This window comes from Mauremys reevesii, linkage group 8, assembly GCF_016161935.1.
Source record: "Mauremys reevesii isolate NIE-2019 linkage group 8, ASM1616193v1, whole genome shotgun sequence".
Taxonomy (NCBI): domain Eukaryota; kingdom Metazoa; phylum Chordata; order Testudines; family Geoemydidae; genus Mauremys; species Mauremys reevesii.
This window is the reverse complement of record NC_052630.1, coordinates 89,474,449-89,488,912: the sequence shown is the minus strand read 5'-3', so window position 1 is coordinate 89,488,912 and position 14,464 is coordinate 89,474,449. Positions and strand designations below refer to the sequence as shown.

The 14,464-nt window shown below is 43.5% G+C and overlaps 1 protein-coding gene across 1 annotated transcript in view; it reads right to left on the bottom strand.

The window, feature by feature from the left end:
• The window catches only part of WLS (Wnt ligand secretion mediator), a 63,085-nt gene extending 49,775 nt beyond the window's left edge, over positions 1–13,310 (bottom strand). The window contains exon 1 of the mRNA XM_039484057.1: positions 13,047–13,310. Within this exon, the coding sequence (XP_039339991.1) occupies positions 13,047–13,152 (106 nt within the window). The 5' untranslated portion in view covers positions 13,153–13,310. The remainder of the gene's footprint in view (positions 1–13,046) is intronic.
• Positions 13,311–14,464: the final 1,154 nt, after the last annotated feature.

Below are 14,464 nucleotides of genomic sequence, written 5' to 3'. Positions count from 1 at the left end.
CAGAGAATGAGAATATCTAAGGTGCAGTTGCAGACCATGGACACTGCTGAAGAAAAATCTCCAATCAAGAACACAAAGGGGCGTACGTATCCTGCAGTAGAGCATGTACAGGACACTACTCAAAGAAGAAATTAAAGTGATTCCAGTCATGAGGGGCCACTCGATTAGTCTACCTTCTGCACCATAGTTCTTGCCTTTGCCTTTAAGGCCACGTATAACCCTGCCCAGTCTACATCTCTGCTCTCATCCTTTCCTCCTGTTGGCTGCACTCTTCTCCTAAAGAGGACCTGCAAGTGAAGTGGGCACGAGCCAGAAACCAGGCTTGGGCTCTTTTTTGTTGCTTTATACATTATATAAAGGCCTGAAGGCAGTGGAGGAATTTTTTTAAACTCCTCAGGACCTCATTTTACATAATAAATAAGGGGGGGGGGGGAGAATATCACAAGCCTGAAGATAGTTGTTGTTTTGGATTTGTTTTAAGATGCACATTCAATATTCAGGTCCTGTCCAAGCTAGACAGACTTGAAGACTAATGAGATGATATCTCCAGGATGCGAAAATTAAATGGTTGAGAAGAGAAAGGATTTTTTGAGCTGTTTTTAAACAGCTCAACTTGCATCAGTTTAACTACATGGATTTAAAAATATTTGGATAAACTGATGCAAATCCCTATGTGGCTCGTAAACCAAATTTGGGCCCAAGTCAACATAAGCCAGTTGTAAACCAATTTAAGCATCACAGAAGGGTTCTCCTCCATGGGAAATTCCCAAATTAACAGTAATTTCATTTCAGAACAGAAAGTAGAAATTTCTAAGTTGCCCACCGAAGGGAAATTCCAGGGGGGGGGGTGGAGTTATTCTATTTAGAAAATTTCAAAATAGAAAATTCTACCTGGCTGGCTGATGTGGCGATAGGAGCTCTGGAGCATGGTTTCCAGACTGCTGGGATTCTGGTAGTCCAAGGAGCCAGCTGACTCAAGAGCTGAAGAGCCTGGCAGCCCTGAGTGTCCCAGCTCCATGACAGCCTGGTGAGCTTGCAGTTTTCCGTTGGATATTCATCAAAATTGACACATTCCCATGGAACACTTCAATTTAGATCAATCTGCATTTCCCGCCCACACACCCCATGGAAAAATGTTCCACTGGAAAACTTCTGATCAGCTCTAGCCTGGACACAAAGTCATCACTTTCAAACTTTAATTGAAGTGAAATAGGTGTTAACAAAAATGACCGATCAGTCATGGAGAAAGGAAGCTTCAGCAAAAAGCTTCATCACCTCCAACTCTCCAGTTAAGGACTGAGGGAACAATTATCTCCTCCAAGAACCTCAGCCAATTCTCCATCAAGACCAGGAGAAGCTACATTTAATACTCACTGTGTTTCTAAAACGTAAAAAACCAAGCAGAAAATTAGGACACCCCAAAAACACGCCTTTCAGGGCTTTATACATCGTAAAGTAAAATAAGGCACAAACCACATTTTCTGAAAATTGAGTGTAAAGTTTAAATGCCCCTTTCATTCTTTGTTCCACATAAGAAACAAAATTTGTTATGCCTCCCTTTGAACTTGAAGTCTCCTCCTTGAAATCATTTCTACTCGAAGCCTCCACAAAGCAGGTCAGTATTAGGGCTTCTCTACATCTACCAGAGGATGGATGCTGTGGCGATTGATGCATTGGTAGTCAATTTTAGTGGGTCTTCACTAGACCCACTAATCAGGGGTCTCAAACTCCTTAGGGCCAGTGCCAGTTCTCAAATCCTCCCAGCAGGCCAATAATGTCACTCATGCCGACCAGAACCTCCCTACCCACCCACCAAAAAAAAAAACCGCTGCCCCTCCCCCACCTGCCCAAGGCTCTGGGAGGGAGTTTGGGTGCAGGAGGTGGTCTGGGTGCAGGCTCTGGGATGGAGTTTGGAGGCAGGCTGGGGTTGAGGGTGCTGCACTTACCTGGGGCTCCAAGGCAAGGCAGGGCAGGCCGGGGGGGGGGGGGTACTCTGCATACTGCTGCCCCCCAGGCACTGCCCCTGCAGCATCTCATTGGCCGCAGGGGCACTGGGGGGAGGTACAGTCCAGCCCTATCCCTCAGGGAGGGGCCGGCTGCCATTGGAGCGGGCAAGCAGACACCGCTCCACTGCGCTGCCAGGGCCCCCGGGGGAGCACCTGGGGGTGGCAGGTGGGGCTAAGGGAGAGACCCAGCCCCAAAACTGCTGGAGCACCACGGGCCACATTGGGGAGGCTTGCAGGCTGCAGATGGCCTGCGGGCTGGGAGTTTGAGACCCCTGCGCTAACTTGACTGCCGATCTCTCGCCCATCAACTCCTGTACTCCACCTGATCGAGAAGAGTAAGGGGAGTCAATGGGAAAGTGTCTCCCATCAACATCGCATAGTGTTGACCCTGCAGGAAGTAGATCTAAGTTATGTCAATTTGACTTATGCTATTCATGTAACCCAAATTGCATAGCTTAGAGATTGACTTATCAGCACTAAAGGGAAAAGGCCTCAGAGTCCTCAATTCAGCTCTGAAGGTCCTGGGTTCAAACCCTGATGTTAGCTAAGGGCTAGTCTACACTGGCAACGCTAAAGCGCTGCCATGGCAGCACTTTAACATGGCTTGTGTGGTCGCGGCGCAGTTCTCCCAGCGCTCTTGGAAAAAAAAAAAAAATAGATACCCACACACAAACCACCTCCACAAGAGGCACAGCTACCAGCGCTGGGGCACTGTTTACACTGGCGCTTTTCAGGGATGAACCTTGCTGCACTCAGAGAGGTGTTTTTTCACACCCCGAGCGAGAAAGTTGCAGCACTGCAAACTGCCAGTGTAGGCAAGCCCCAAGATGGTGACTGTCACAATAACTTCTCTGCTGTAGAGCGAGCAGAGAATTAACTACCGATAAATTAATCGAACAATCTTCCCCACTGACATTCACCAACCACCCCGCCTTTCTTCTCCAACAAGAAGCTGAGAGCCACATCTGTCCCATGAAGTGTTCCAAGAGACCACACTCCCACCCTGTTTGTCCAGTATTGTGCTCTGCTATATTCAGGGCTCAGTTTAGTTTAAGTATGTCAGGTTCTTTTGGACAAAAACAAATGAATTGTGAATTGCATTTTGCAGTACTAGGTATATCTATAGCAGTACATAGATTACCTCTTCTCTAAACTACAGTTAATCTACGGGGCCCTTTTTAAAAACATCTTTTACATGGGTTCAGCCCAAAATTTAGGATGGGATAGATGTGACCATTTTACTATTAAGGATATTTGTGATAAGTATATTCTGTACCTTCTTTTCTGAAGCACCTACAGCATTTCAAATTAACTACTAACCCTCGATATCATACTATAAACAAGCCCTTTAGAAAATCTCAATTGCATTGTGTCCACATTGATTAAAGCTTGAAGCCTAGTGACCTCACATGGTATTAACTTCTCCCATGCACCAAGAGCATTCTGCTTTTCTACTCAATTACCCCCTTCTGTGCAGAGCCACCACTACCCAGTGAGCATGTACAATGGACTTCTGCTTCATTACACTAACCAGCAGCAGGATTGGAATAAACAAGCTAATTTATCAGGACTGAGCTAGCTTTTGCTATTCTGAAAAGTTTGTTGGTGGTGGGCTTTTAAGTTATTCACAGCAATATCAATGTGAGGTAGAAATCATAACTTCAGACAGACCAGGTGTTGCTACTGGCATAAATATGTCTATTATATTAACGAGACACCTGGGGTGATTTTTCAGTACAGTTACAATTTCCCAAGACTAAGTCAAAAATCCCCTTCCAATCACCAACAGCTGCACTTCTTTGGATAGAAGTGATTGTATAAGAGAGCCCCATTCCCTGTGTGTATATAAAAAAGGTGTTATTTATTTTTGCAATTATGGTAAGGCCTAGAGACTCCTCTCCTCCTCCCTCAACAGATCCTGGGGCCCTTTTGTGCTGGGGACATTATAAAAATATCATCCCTGTTCTGAAGAGACTACAATCTAAAAGAAAATAAAGGGTGGGGTGGGAAAGGAAAGAGGCCCAGATGAGCTGTCTTGCCCAAGACTGCATAGCAAATCAGTGACACATCATCATCATCAAGTAACAGAGCCCAGATGCCCTGACTCCTATGCCAGTGCCACTTCCATTGGACAACACTTCTTTTAATTATAATTACAAGAGTAAATTTTTGCCACTTTTTACTCCTATTAGCGCCACACAGTTATGTGAATATAGATTCATTCCACTCTAGCTCAAAGATCAGAATTGTTAATTAAGTTCCATCTGTTTTCATGCTTTAACCATCCAAGACCCGTGCATCTATATGGTTCCACAAATCAAGGCAATGCAGGAAAAGGCACACTCCTGTGCTGGAGACATGAGTGTCCTGGCCATTTTTTGATAGCAACTCTGTGCAGCAATAGTAACTCCATAATTACAACTGTAACTTGTTTTCCATTGCAAGCCTGAGTTGGGGCTTTCTGCTAGGTATTTCATATCTTGCCCATATCGAGGAGACTCTTGACAAGATACAAGATTGATCAGTGCCCTAATGGGTCTACTAGTTGAACATCATTATTCCCTAAGATTTCTACAATAAAATAAGATCCAGTCCCCAAGCATGGATCATCTAACCGAGTCCATCACCCCGCAACAGGAGATCTGCTTACGAGATTCTCACTCAGAACCATCACCACCTATGATAGGTTCATCATTAAGACACCGTCCATTGGATTTAGAGAATGCATTTATTGTTGGCTTTATACATTGGAACTGAACCATACCAATCAGTCATATAAACAAGACCAGATATGCACTGTCCCAAGAAAAGTAACAGGAATACATTGTTCAAGATTTGACTGTGGGGGGAGGGAGGGAAGAGAGAATAAATTAGGGGCATAGACTCCTGTTAAGTGGTGTGGAAGGGAGTGGCATAGGTAGAGGGAAAACCGCTCCATACTATCATTGCCCTGCAACATTGCCATATGGGGACTAGATGCAGTTGTATACAGCTGAGTTCTTGCATAACTGCGGCCATAGATGGTAGAAGGGAGAAGTTGTCTAGGCAAAAATCAGACATTCTGCACAGCATGCTCTCTTCAGAGGAGTACATGTTTAGAGGTTTTTTGGTATCCTAAGTTACTGCTCACAGATCAATAGTAATCACTACTCCCAACGTGTTTACAAACCAAACAAAGGATAGACTGGTGGGGTTCCCAGTCAGTGTCAACACTGAGGTACAAGAGCCTTTCATACGGTTTCTGACAGAAGGGGTTTCAGATGGCCTTTCATAGGAAGTACAGAAAGGCCAAGATCTTTGGGGAAAGGATATTGTTTCCACAGATCTTGGTACTACCACCAAAGTCACACTGCCACCAGTCCCAAATCCCAGAGTGAGCAATATGGTAGAGCGGCAGCACGGGTGTACTTACACATGGTAGTACATGAAAGAGGGAGCAGGCATGTACCTCACTGCTCCACTTCCATGGTTTCACAAGGTGCTGAATTCTTACTGTGCTCTTCTCATATAAAACTAAATTAACAAAACCAAAATAGGAGATACTTTCTACAGATGTGAAGACAGGGTTTAGCTTTTAAAGCACTTGGAAAAGAATCACCTGTGCAAGAAGCATTTAACTAATTGGAACGTGGATTCACAATGAAATTTAGGCAGTGTGTTCAGACACTGCATTTAAGTACACAGATAGTTGTCATTTTACACCAAAGAACCAGCATTTTGAGTTCTATAAAGTGCACAAACATGCACCCAAGATATTCTATTAACTTAAAAATGCTAGAATTCAATTTTCTAATTATTACAAGCAAGCTGAATCTTCATCCAAGCTCTCATTTGTCAGTTTTCAGGTCAAATCAAACAGTGTTTCCTGCTACACTGAGTCAAGCTAGTAAGTCCCTGAAAATGGGGATCTGTAACTGCAGTGGTGACCCCTCTATCTCATGCTACAAGCAGTTGTGTTTTGACAACCGATATTTCCTTGGCGCTTCTCTCCTCCAATACATGGATACTGACATTAATTCTGCATTTTGAAATCAACAGCTTAGATTCTCCCAGACATACACGTGGTTGCCTATGAGTATTTCACACATGCCTGAACTAGTGCTAAGGAAACACTGGAATGCATGCATGCTCGCCTTTCCCTCTTCAGAGGCATTCCTGGGTTAACAGGAGAGACTTGTAATTTAACTGCAAGACGACAAATGCTATTTGCCAGGGAAAGACTTCCTGTTTAGTCTTAGAGAGAGAGAGAGACTTAAAGAGGCAGACCACCATCACTTGCTAAATCTTCAGATAAAATTTAGAAATAAAGTTTGTTATACTTAAAACCAGACACAACTAAGATGGAAAACCATGCAGTTGTTTTCACTTTATGTAAACTATGAAGCACAGAATTTCTGTCACCCAGACCTTTCAGGTTAATTGTTGTCTTGAAAGAGATGCAGTTACAAGAGGATCTAAAATATTACCTTGTCAAGTTTACTGCCTGCTCCTCAAAGGACAGAAGTTTTTGTCTGGGAATAGTCAACTTTGGCACATTTGCCCATTCAGCTACAGTAACAGCTCTTAAAAGAAGAATTGAGTAGACCTAAACTAAATAGACATGACCTTTCATTTCTGTTTTTTTCCATCAGCTCCCAGAATCCCTGCCAAAATTTCAGGCTGAAGGAATCTTTCAATACACAAGAGAGTCTATCAGTATTCGTGTCCACAGTACAGCATGGACCTATTCAGCACAACTTGTCCATAGTTTTGGAGTGTCAAACAATAAAAGAAAATCAGGAATATAAAAAAAAATGGTTTTGTGCTGGAATTCACAACCATTTTACTTTGGCAGTCTGCATGGTGTTCTCTCAGGAGCAACATCCAGTCCTAAAAATGTAATAAAATCAGAGGGGGCGGGGGGGGGGGGGAACCTGTAGAAAACTCACGGGTAAGTAACAGAGCAGACTCTTAGATAATGAACTGGAATTGCTGATAGCTGCTGAACCATGTATATAAATGGTTCATTATCTAACTGGTTAAGACCTGCAAGTAATTGTTTTGATTGGAGCACATCGACTTTTCAGAGTTTGCTCAGCCTTGACCAAGTGCAAGCAAGTGATGATGCTCGGTGTTTTTAAATGAGTCTCTCTCCTCCCAGCAACTTTATACACTAGAATGAAAACCTCAATTTCTCTTGTGTAAAAATAGTCACCTGCAAAACCAGAGGCTGTAAGGTATGCTTTCAAGCCTCAGCAGTACTCCCACTCTTTGGCCTCCTTTTTACTACAAGAAAGATGTGTTCTTAACTCAAGTTACCAAAAATCCTAGTGACAAGACAGTTTGTAGTCTTCACATGAATTAGCAAATGAATGACTACGGGGAAGCCTAGAACTTGTGACAACTTCCCAATAACTCTTGCACATCCTGTACTCTTCATTACATTGGTCTTCACGGGGTCTTGTACGTAACTGGAAAAAAAAATACTGACGCACAGGTCAAATCATACTGACGCATGGGAAATGTAGAATTACAGCAGATGCCAAGCCAGAGGGGAGTCAGGACAATGGGAAGATCTCTCTACTCCAAATATTTAAAATAGAGCAATCCAGTCTCAGACTCAGTACTCCTGCTTAACTAAGATTACATATCTACACAGATTATCAAAATCATGTTGCAATGTACAGGTATGGTCTAAGCTCCCCTGCATAATATGCTGCCACAGCACCAGCAGTGCAAATGGAATTCTCTAAGGACACAACTAATGTCCTAGCTGTACATAAAGGTAAATATACTTTCTAACTAAGCCTGTAACAAATACAATTTATTGTTAAATATACACTCAGACTCCAAGAAACAGAAAAATAGTAAGTTTTCCATTGTTTTTAAAAGCAGCTTACTGTATATATAGTTTTCCCTCCACCCCAGAGGGGTGCGTGTGTGTAAGATAACTGTCAACAATTCTCCATATTGACTCAGGTGAAGATTGCTTGAGATTGGCAACTTTATCCCCCCACCCACCCCCTTTTGGTTTATTTTTTTTCCCAAAACTCCTCAATCCTGAATTGGCTCTTCAGTGGAAGACACACAAGTCTTAGAAGGCCAATTTTAATAACTACTTCGAAACCCTGTGGTTGTTTGAGCTGCTGGGAGGAGGGGGCATATCCACACCATAACACCATACCTGAACAAGGAGTGGGGGGAAGAGGGAGCAAAGCAAAGCTTCTGTAAGGAAAGAACATTCCCAACGAGACTAGTGCTGGAGTCCATATGCATCTCCCAAGGAAGCGAGCATTGGTCAGATTTACACTTGTGCAGAAATCAGAGCAAAGATGGGAGAGGAAGTTGTGGCTTACTTTGACCCTGGAGCTGCCTAGAGCCAGCTACTAGTTAGTGCAACTCAAGACTTCCATGGCTTGGTAGGTTATGGGAACAGATCACCCTGGCCACACCCCTCCCAAATCCTGAACACCTTCTGGGTACGTCTACACTACCCGCTGGATCAGCAGGTAGTGATCGATCTATCGGGGATTGATTTATCACATCTAGTGTAGACACGATAAATTGATCCCCGATCACTCTGCCATTGACTCCTGTACTGCACCACAGTGAGAGACCGAAGCGGAGTTGACAGGGGAGAGGCAGCAGTCGACCCCGCGCCGTGAGGATGGGAGGTAAGTTGACCTAAGATACACAACTTCAGCTATGAGAATAGCGTAGCTGAAGTCGATATCTTAGGTCGAAATCCCCCCCCCCCCCCACAAGACCAGGCCTCTGTGCCAACAGCAGAGTAAACTCAGTGTCAGCAGGCAGGGCTTAGACTGGGGCGCGGGGGGTCACCTTCCTCTGCAGGATGGAGCATGGGTCACTTGCCGGTTTAAACTGTGTAAATGGTGGATTCTCTGTAACCTGAAGCCTTTAACCCATGATTTGAGGATTTCAGTAACTCAGCCAGAGGTTAAGGGTCTATTACAGGAGTGGATGAGTGAGGTTCTGTGGCCTATGAGGTGCAGGAGGTCAGACTAGCTGATCATGATGGCCCCCTTCCAGCCTTAAAGATTATGAGGGCTTCCTGGTACCAATGAAATCAAGTCCCAACCCTAGTTTCCTCATAATCATTGCTGCTGACCAGTGGTAGACTGGCTTCACAAAATGTCCCTGTTTGTTAACACTGGCTAGTCCATGAGGTCTGGCATACTGCACACCCAGCCTTCACTTCTGCTGTGTAAACAGCTGTCTCCTTATTTACAGGAGGGAAGTCTTCTCTTAATCTCCTTCATGTCCCACAATCTCAGTTACAACTACATTTGTACAATATTTAGGAGAGTGAACTACACATATATCAATGAACTGTTACTTCAAAGCTTAGGCAGCGTCTCCCATTGACTTCTGCTGTCTGGAGAGCAGTTGGTACAGAGTTTTCACATAATTCCAGTTGCCTGGAGTCAGCATTTCATACCAGAAGTATGACTGGGGGGCGGGGGAGGAAGGGAGGGAAACCACCCCTTCTGGGCTGCTTACTCCTCCCTACTTCAGGCAAAGATTCCATTGACTTCAGCAGGAACTTAACCCTGGTAGGAATGTTACTCCTTACTTCAGTCAGACATACAATTCCATGTGAATACTGATAAAAGCCCTGCTTCCTAAACAGCATGTCTGCAGCCTTATTACATTTTAGGTATGGATACCGTTTAGTAGATTGACAGCCAGCACTGGCAGGAGCCACAGGCTCAAAACATGCAGTTTTGTTGCAGTTCCCAAATCAGACAACAGAGTAACCTGCTAACATAGAACATCACGTAGGCGTTGTTCTGAAACATGACCTAATTTCCTGATAACAGAGAGGTGTTTTACCTTTGTAGCTGTGTTCCAGTTGTATATGTATCTAGACCTGGATAGACTAAAAATAAACCGAGGATTTTTTTATGCTAGACTTAACCAAAGCAGACCAAAGTCATCATTACAGATGCATCTTCAGCTCCCATCCCTGCTTGTATTGTAGTAATTTCAAAAAGACCAAGATTCTGATGTGTGAAGTTACCATTCCTGTCAAAGCCATGAAGAGGAGTTTATTGACTAATCTATGGCAGTTGTTCATATTTTAAATCTCAGGCCACTTTGTAAGACAAAAATCCTGCCATGGACCCACTTTTCCCTGAACTCCACTCGGAGAATTTCCATTGTATGAATTAAGTAGGTTTGTGTGGATCATTGATGCTCCAGGGACCATAGTTTGAAAGACACTGGGACACTGTTGGGGGCGGAAGAGCTCAGAAGATTTCTTACTGAATATTGAAGTAACATTTTAGTGCAGGTGGTCTAGTGTAAACTTTGCACCATGAGTACACTATCAACATGCCAGATTTGGAGGATCACACCCAGTTTACATATGCAAATTTTTAAAAAAGTAAACATGTAAGTTTAAGCAAATACTGTACGTGCAATTGTTGATAGAGTATTAGAAACTGAGTTCACCATCAAGCGACCCAGACAATGACTAAATGGATGGGGAGGAAAAAAAGAGAACCCTTTATATGTATCCAAAGGTTGTAAACCCACAAAAGGGAAGAACTTCACCATCTCGTTTCAGCAGGATTTCTTTTTCAAAGAAGTAGCTGTGTCCACAACCTGCAAGTGGTATGGTAGATACAAAAAAGTGAAAACTGAACTTTTAGGATCCAAGTCATTTTGGCTCTAAATGAGCATTTTTGTGTTGGTCACAGCTGTTCTACAACTAAAATAAGGAATACTGCTGTCCAGTCACCCTATTTTCAAATGAAAATTGGGCAAATTGAAAATTAAGGATGTTAATGGATTCATATTTTAAGACCAAAAAAAGGACCATTAAGAGCATCAAAAGTCAGACCTTCTTGCATGACAAAGGCAAGAACTTCACCAAGTGATCGAGGCATCTAGCCCAATAACTTATGCTTAAGCCAGAGCAGAGCTTTTAAGAGTTATGGGAGTCTGGATCCTTAGCCCTTTCTCTGTAATGTTACCTTTTTGTGATTCAAGCACACAGGACTGAAATACCACCAGCTCCTTCCAGGTCTGCCACAGACATCCCACGTGATTGACCTTGCCCAAATCAGTAAGGGTCTATGCCTCATTTCTACACAAGCTGTAAAAATCCTCATGGGGTCTGGAGGTTACGTTTGTAGGACATTTAAGAATTCTCAAATAAGTGTTCTAGAAATTGAAGGTGTTCTTGCATACCAAGACACAATGGATCTGCTCTTAGGGGTGTAGATAGATCATCGGTTCATAGGCTATAAAAGGAAATGAGAAGGTTTGGTAAAGGTCAGGTATGGCAATAGCCCCGCTTTATTCCTAAAGTAAAAGATGTTGGATTTCTGATCAGCCATAATTAAAATCCTTACAGCAACCACTCATGAGCAAATTATGTCTGTTAGATAATCTTAGCCAGTGCCATCACTCACATCAGAGCCCTGAGTAACTGTACATAGAGATGTGGAGTACAAATTCTTGTCTAGTTTGTGGGATAATTTCCACCTCATAGAAAGGGACAAAAGAGGAAGGATTTTAGGGGATTCTATAGTTCGCCTGGTTTGGGGGCAAAGTCTCTTCTAGTAGATGCTGCTGCCACCTCCTCCTCCATTTATCAAGACACAAGAGATAATATTTGTCTGGATGCTGTAGTGGCTGTGCAAGGAACTGACACCTTAGGGAGTAAAACCACCCACAAAACTGCTTTCTGGCACTATTCCCATGTACAGTTCATACCTCCAGGACCATCCAAACTCTGGGATCCCCTCAGCAACTCTCCCCCTCTCTCCCCACCAAAAAAAAAAATCACAACCATCACAGACAGGATAAGTTAGACAATAGGCACTGAATGAGAATATGGGGGCAAAGAGAGGGAAACAGGATTACAAGTTGTCAGCACTTCCATAAAAATTTTGTAGTGAAACAATAAACTTGCCCCCTTCAAGGCAAAATAAATAAAAATCTGTGGCTCTAACATTTTTTCACCCAGGAAAGTTTGGTGGTGCTGCTGCTGAAAAGTATGGACCAGTTAGCTTCCACCAGAAAGCGAATTTTGGAAGAGGCTCTGGGAAGCTGCAGCCACAGGCACTTCATTAACAAAGGGAGCAAGAAAAAGATCCAGTTAATGGGATGTCTGTGGAGCCCCATCACAGCAGCTTCCCTGATTCTGAGATTTGAGAGTGAGGAGGCAAAGATGGCCAAGATAGCATCTCTTACCCGCAGGGTACCAACAAGGAGGTAAAGTGGAGGCAGTGTTCACAATACACATTTGGGGAAGGGAGTGTTTCCAAGCCCATAAGCAATAGCCAGAAAACTTTTCACAAACAAAAAACAAAAACAAACAGTCTCAAGCTTCTTGAAGCAGGATCAGAGGAGTTTTCTCCCCCTCCGCCGGGCTAGGAGAAGGGGATGGGTGAGAAAAACCTTCAAAGCACAAAGCTAGGAGAAGAACTTGCTACCATGGCCACCCAAAAGTCTCTCCCGCTCACTCCAGCTTTGCTGAAAGCTCACATCACATTATGTTAGGAATACCTCCCCCCAAAAGCCCCTCAGGCTGAAATACAACCTAAAACAGCAGATTGTTGGAGAATAAAAGTAAACAGTGATCTAAATACAGAACACCGCAAATTAGAGACAATAAAAACCTTCCTTTCCTCTGCTAGAGCAGCTCATTGATTTTTTTTTTAAATTGAAGGAGATTAGATTTCCTCATGCAGCCGGTTCAAAGAGAGAAAAGGGTTGAAGGTAAGGAGAAAAACAAAACAAACTTTGTAACCCAACACTTCCATGCACGATCAGTCGCCATGCTTAAGATTTTCTCCCTCTTCCTCGTTCTTTAAGCAGACACTGAAACTAGGCCAAAAAAACTTTTCCCTACCCCTTCTTTTCTTGTAGCCACTAGAGTGAAATGTGCACAAAGAGACCCGCGGAGCTATGTTTTCTTAACTACAATAGCCGGACTAATTAGATCATAGAAGCAGGGCAGTGATACAGTAACAAGTAGCTAAACAACACGACAGAGCGAAGGAGAAAGTTTGCACCTTTAACACTTACCAATCAGACCTCCCACTAGAAAGGCGATGACTTGGAAAATCAGCAAGATCCCTCCAACAATGCACAGCTTTTTAGTGCTCATGTTTTCTATAATTGCCCCAGCCATTTTTGCAGAGATTTCCACCCCCCTTCTCTCTCGCTGCAAAACTTAAAGCTCTGAAAGTGCTGCAGGGATGGAAAGGAGACAGACTCAGCACAGATTGCCCAGGCACACCCAGATCTGGCTCCCCCTCTGCTGAGAGCTGTGATTGTGGCCGGTACTCGGCTGCATGTGGCTGCTTTAAAGGAGCAGGAAAGCGAATCACATGATACCTACCTCCTCCTCTCCACTTCCCACCCCCCTTTTCCCCTCCCGGATCCATTCAGCAGCAGCAGATATTGGTGTCAGTCTCATACAGCAGTGGCAGCCTCTTCAGCTGCGGGAAAAGCCAGAGATGCCCATTCAAGGGTTGCTTGTTTTGGTTTTTGAAGAATACAAACATAGAAGGTAGAAGAGCTAGTCCAGTCCAGGAGTGTCCCCTTGAGGGCGTTCTCCAGGGCAGTTTTAAGGGTGAGATTTGCACTAGTGTAGTAGGGTTTTTTTTCTCCATAATGCACTACAAACACGAAGTGCTTTCAGTGCTAAGCATTATCCATGGTTTTAATAACATTATGTTCTATTTTAGCACCTTCCAGAAGGAGGATTTCAAAGCACAATGTAGGGTAAATAAAGGATGCCCCAGTGGATAAGGACTTTAACACATCACTAAAATGCAGGTAAAGGTAAAGGACATAATATGCTGCTGAAACAGTCACCCTGGGGCGAGATGCAGATTTCCTTTAAGGGCAAACATTAACACCACAAATGAATACTATATCCATCTGATACGGCAGGAAGAGTTTAGTTGAGGCATAACGTGAATTAAGTTGAAATTTAGCCAGGACACCAAAGATCATACACCTATACAAAACAAGTTCTTTAGTGTCCACAAGCAGTCAGGGCAGTTGCTGCTCCAGATAAAGACAGCGGTAAGTTTTCTATGATATTCAGTTTCTTCCCAGTTATGCCACCATTGAATAAAGGCTCTCCCTCTTTGGTGTTCAGGTCCTTCAGATGCTACAAGGCTATGTCTCCTCCAATTAGTGATACGTCAGCCAAAGTTCTTTCCTTACTTCAGTTCCTCCAACCACTTAATTATTTTTGTTGCTGTCCTTTGAATTTCCTCCAAATTACAGACAAAGTTTGGAGGTGCCCAGAACTGAATGCAGCATTCTAGCTGCAATCTCACCAGTGCCATAGAGAGGGCTTATCACTAGCTGGTCTCTGACAGTACGTTTGCTCACATGTTGCCATATCACAATCTAGAATTAATTCACTCTGTTCACCCCTGCCCTCATTAGTGGTTTCTGGCATTACTGCTTTTCAGTTATTTATGGGA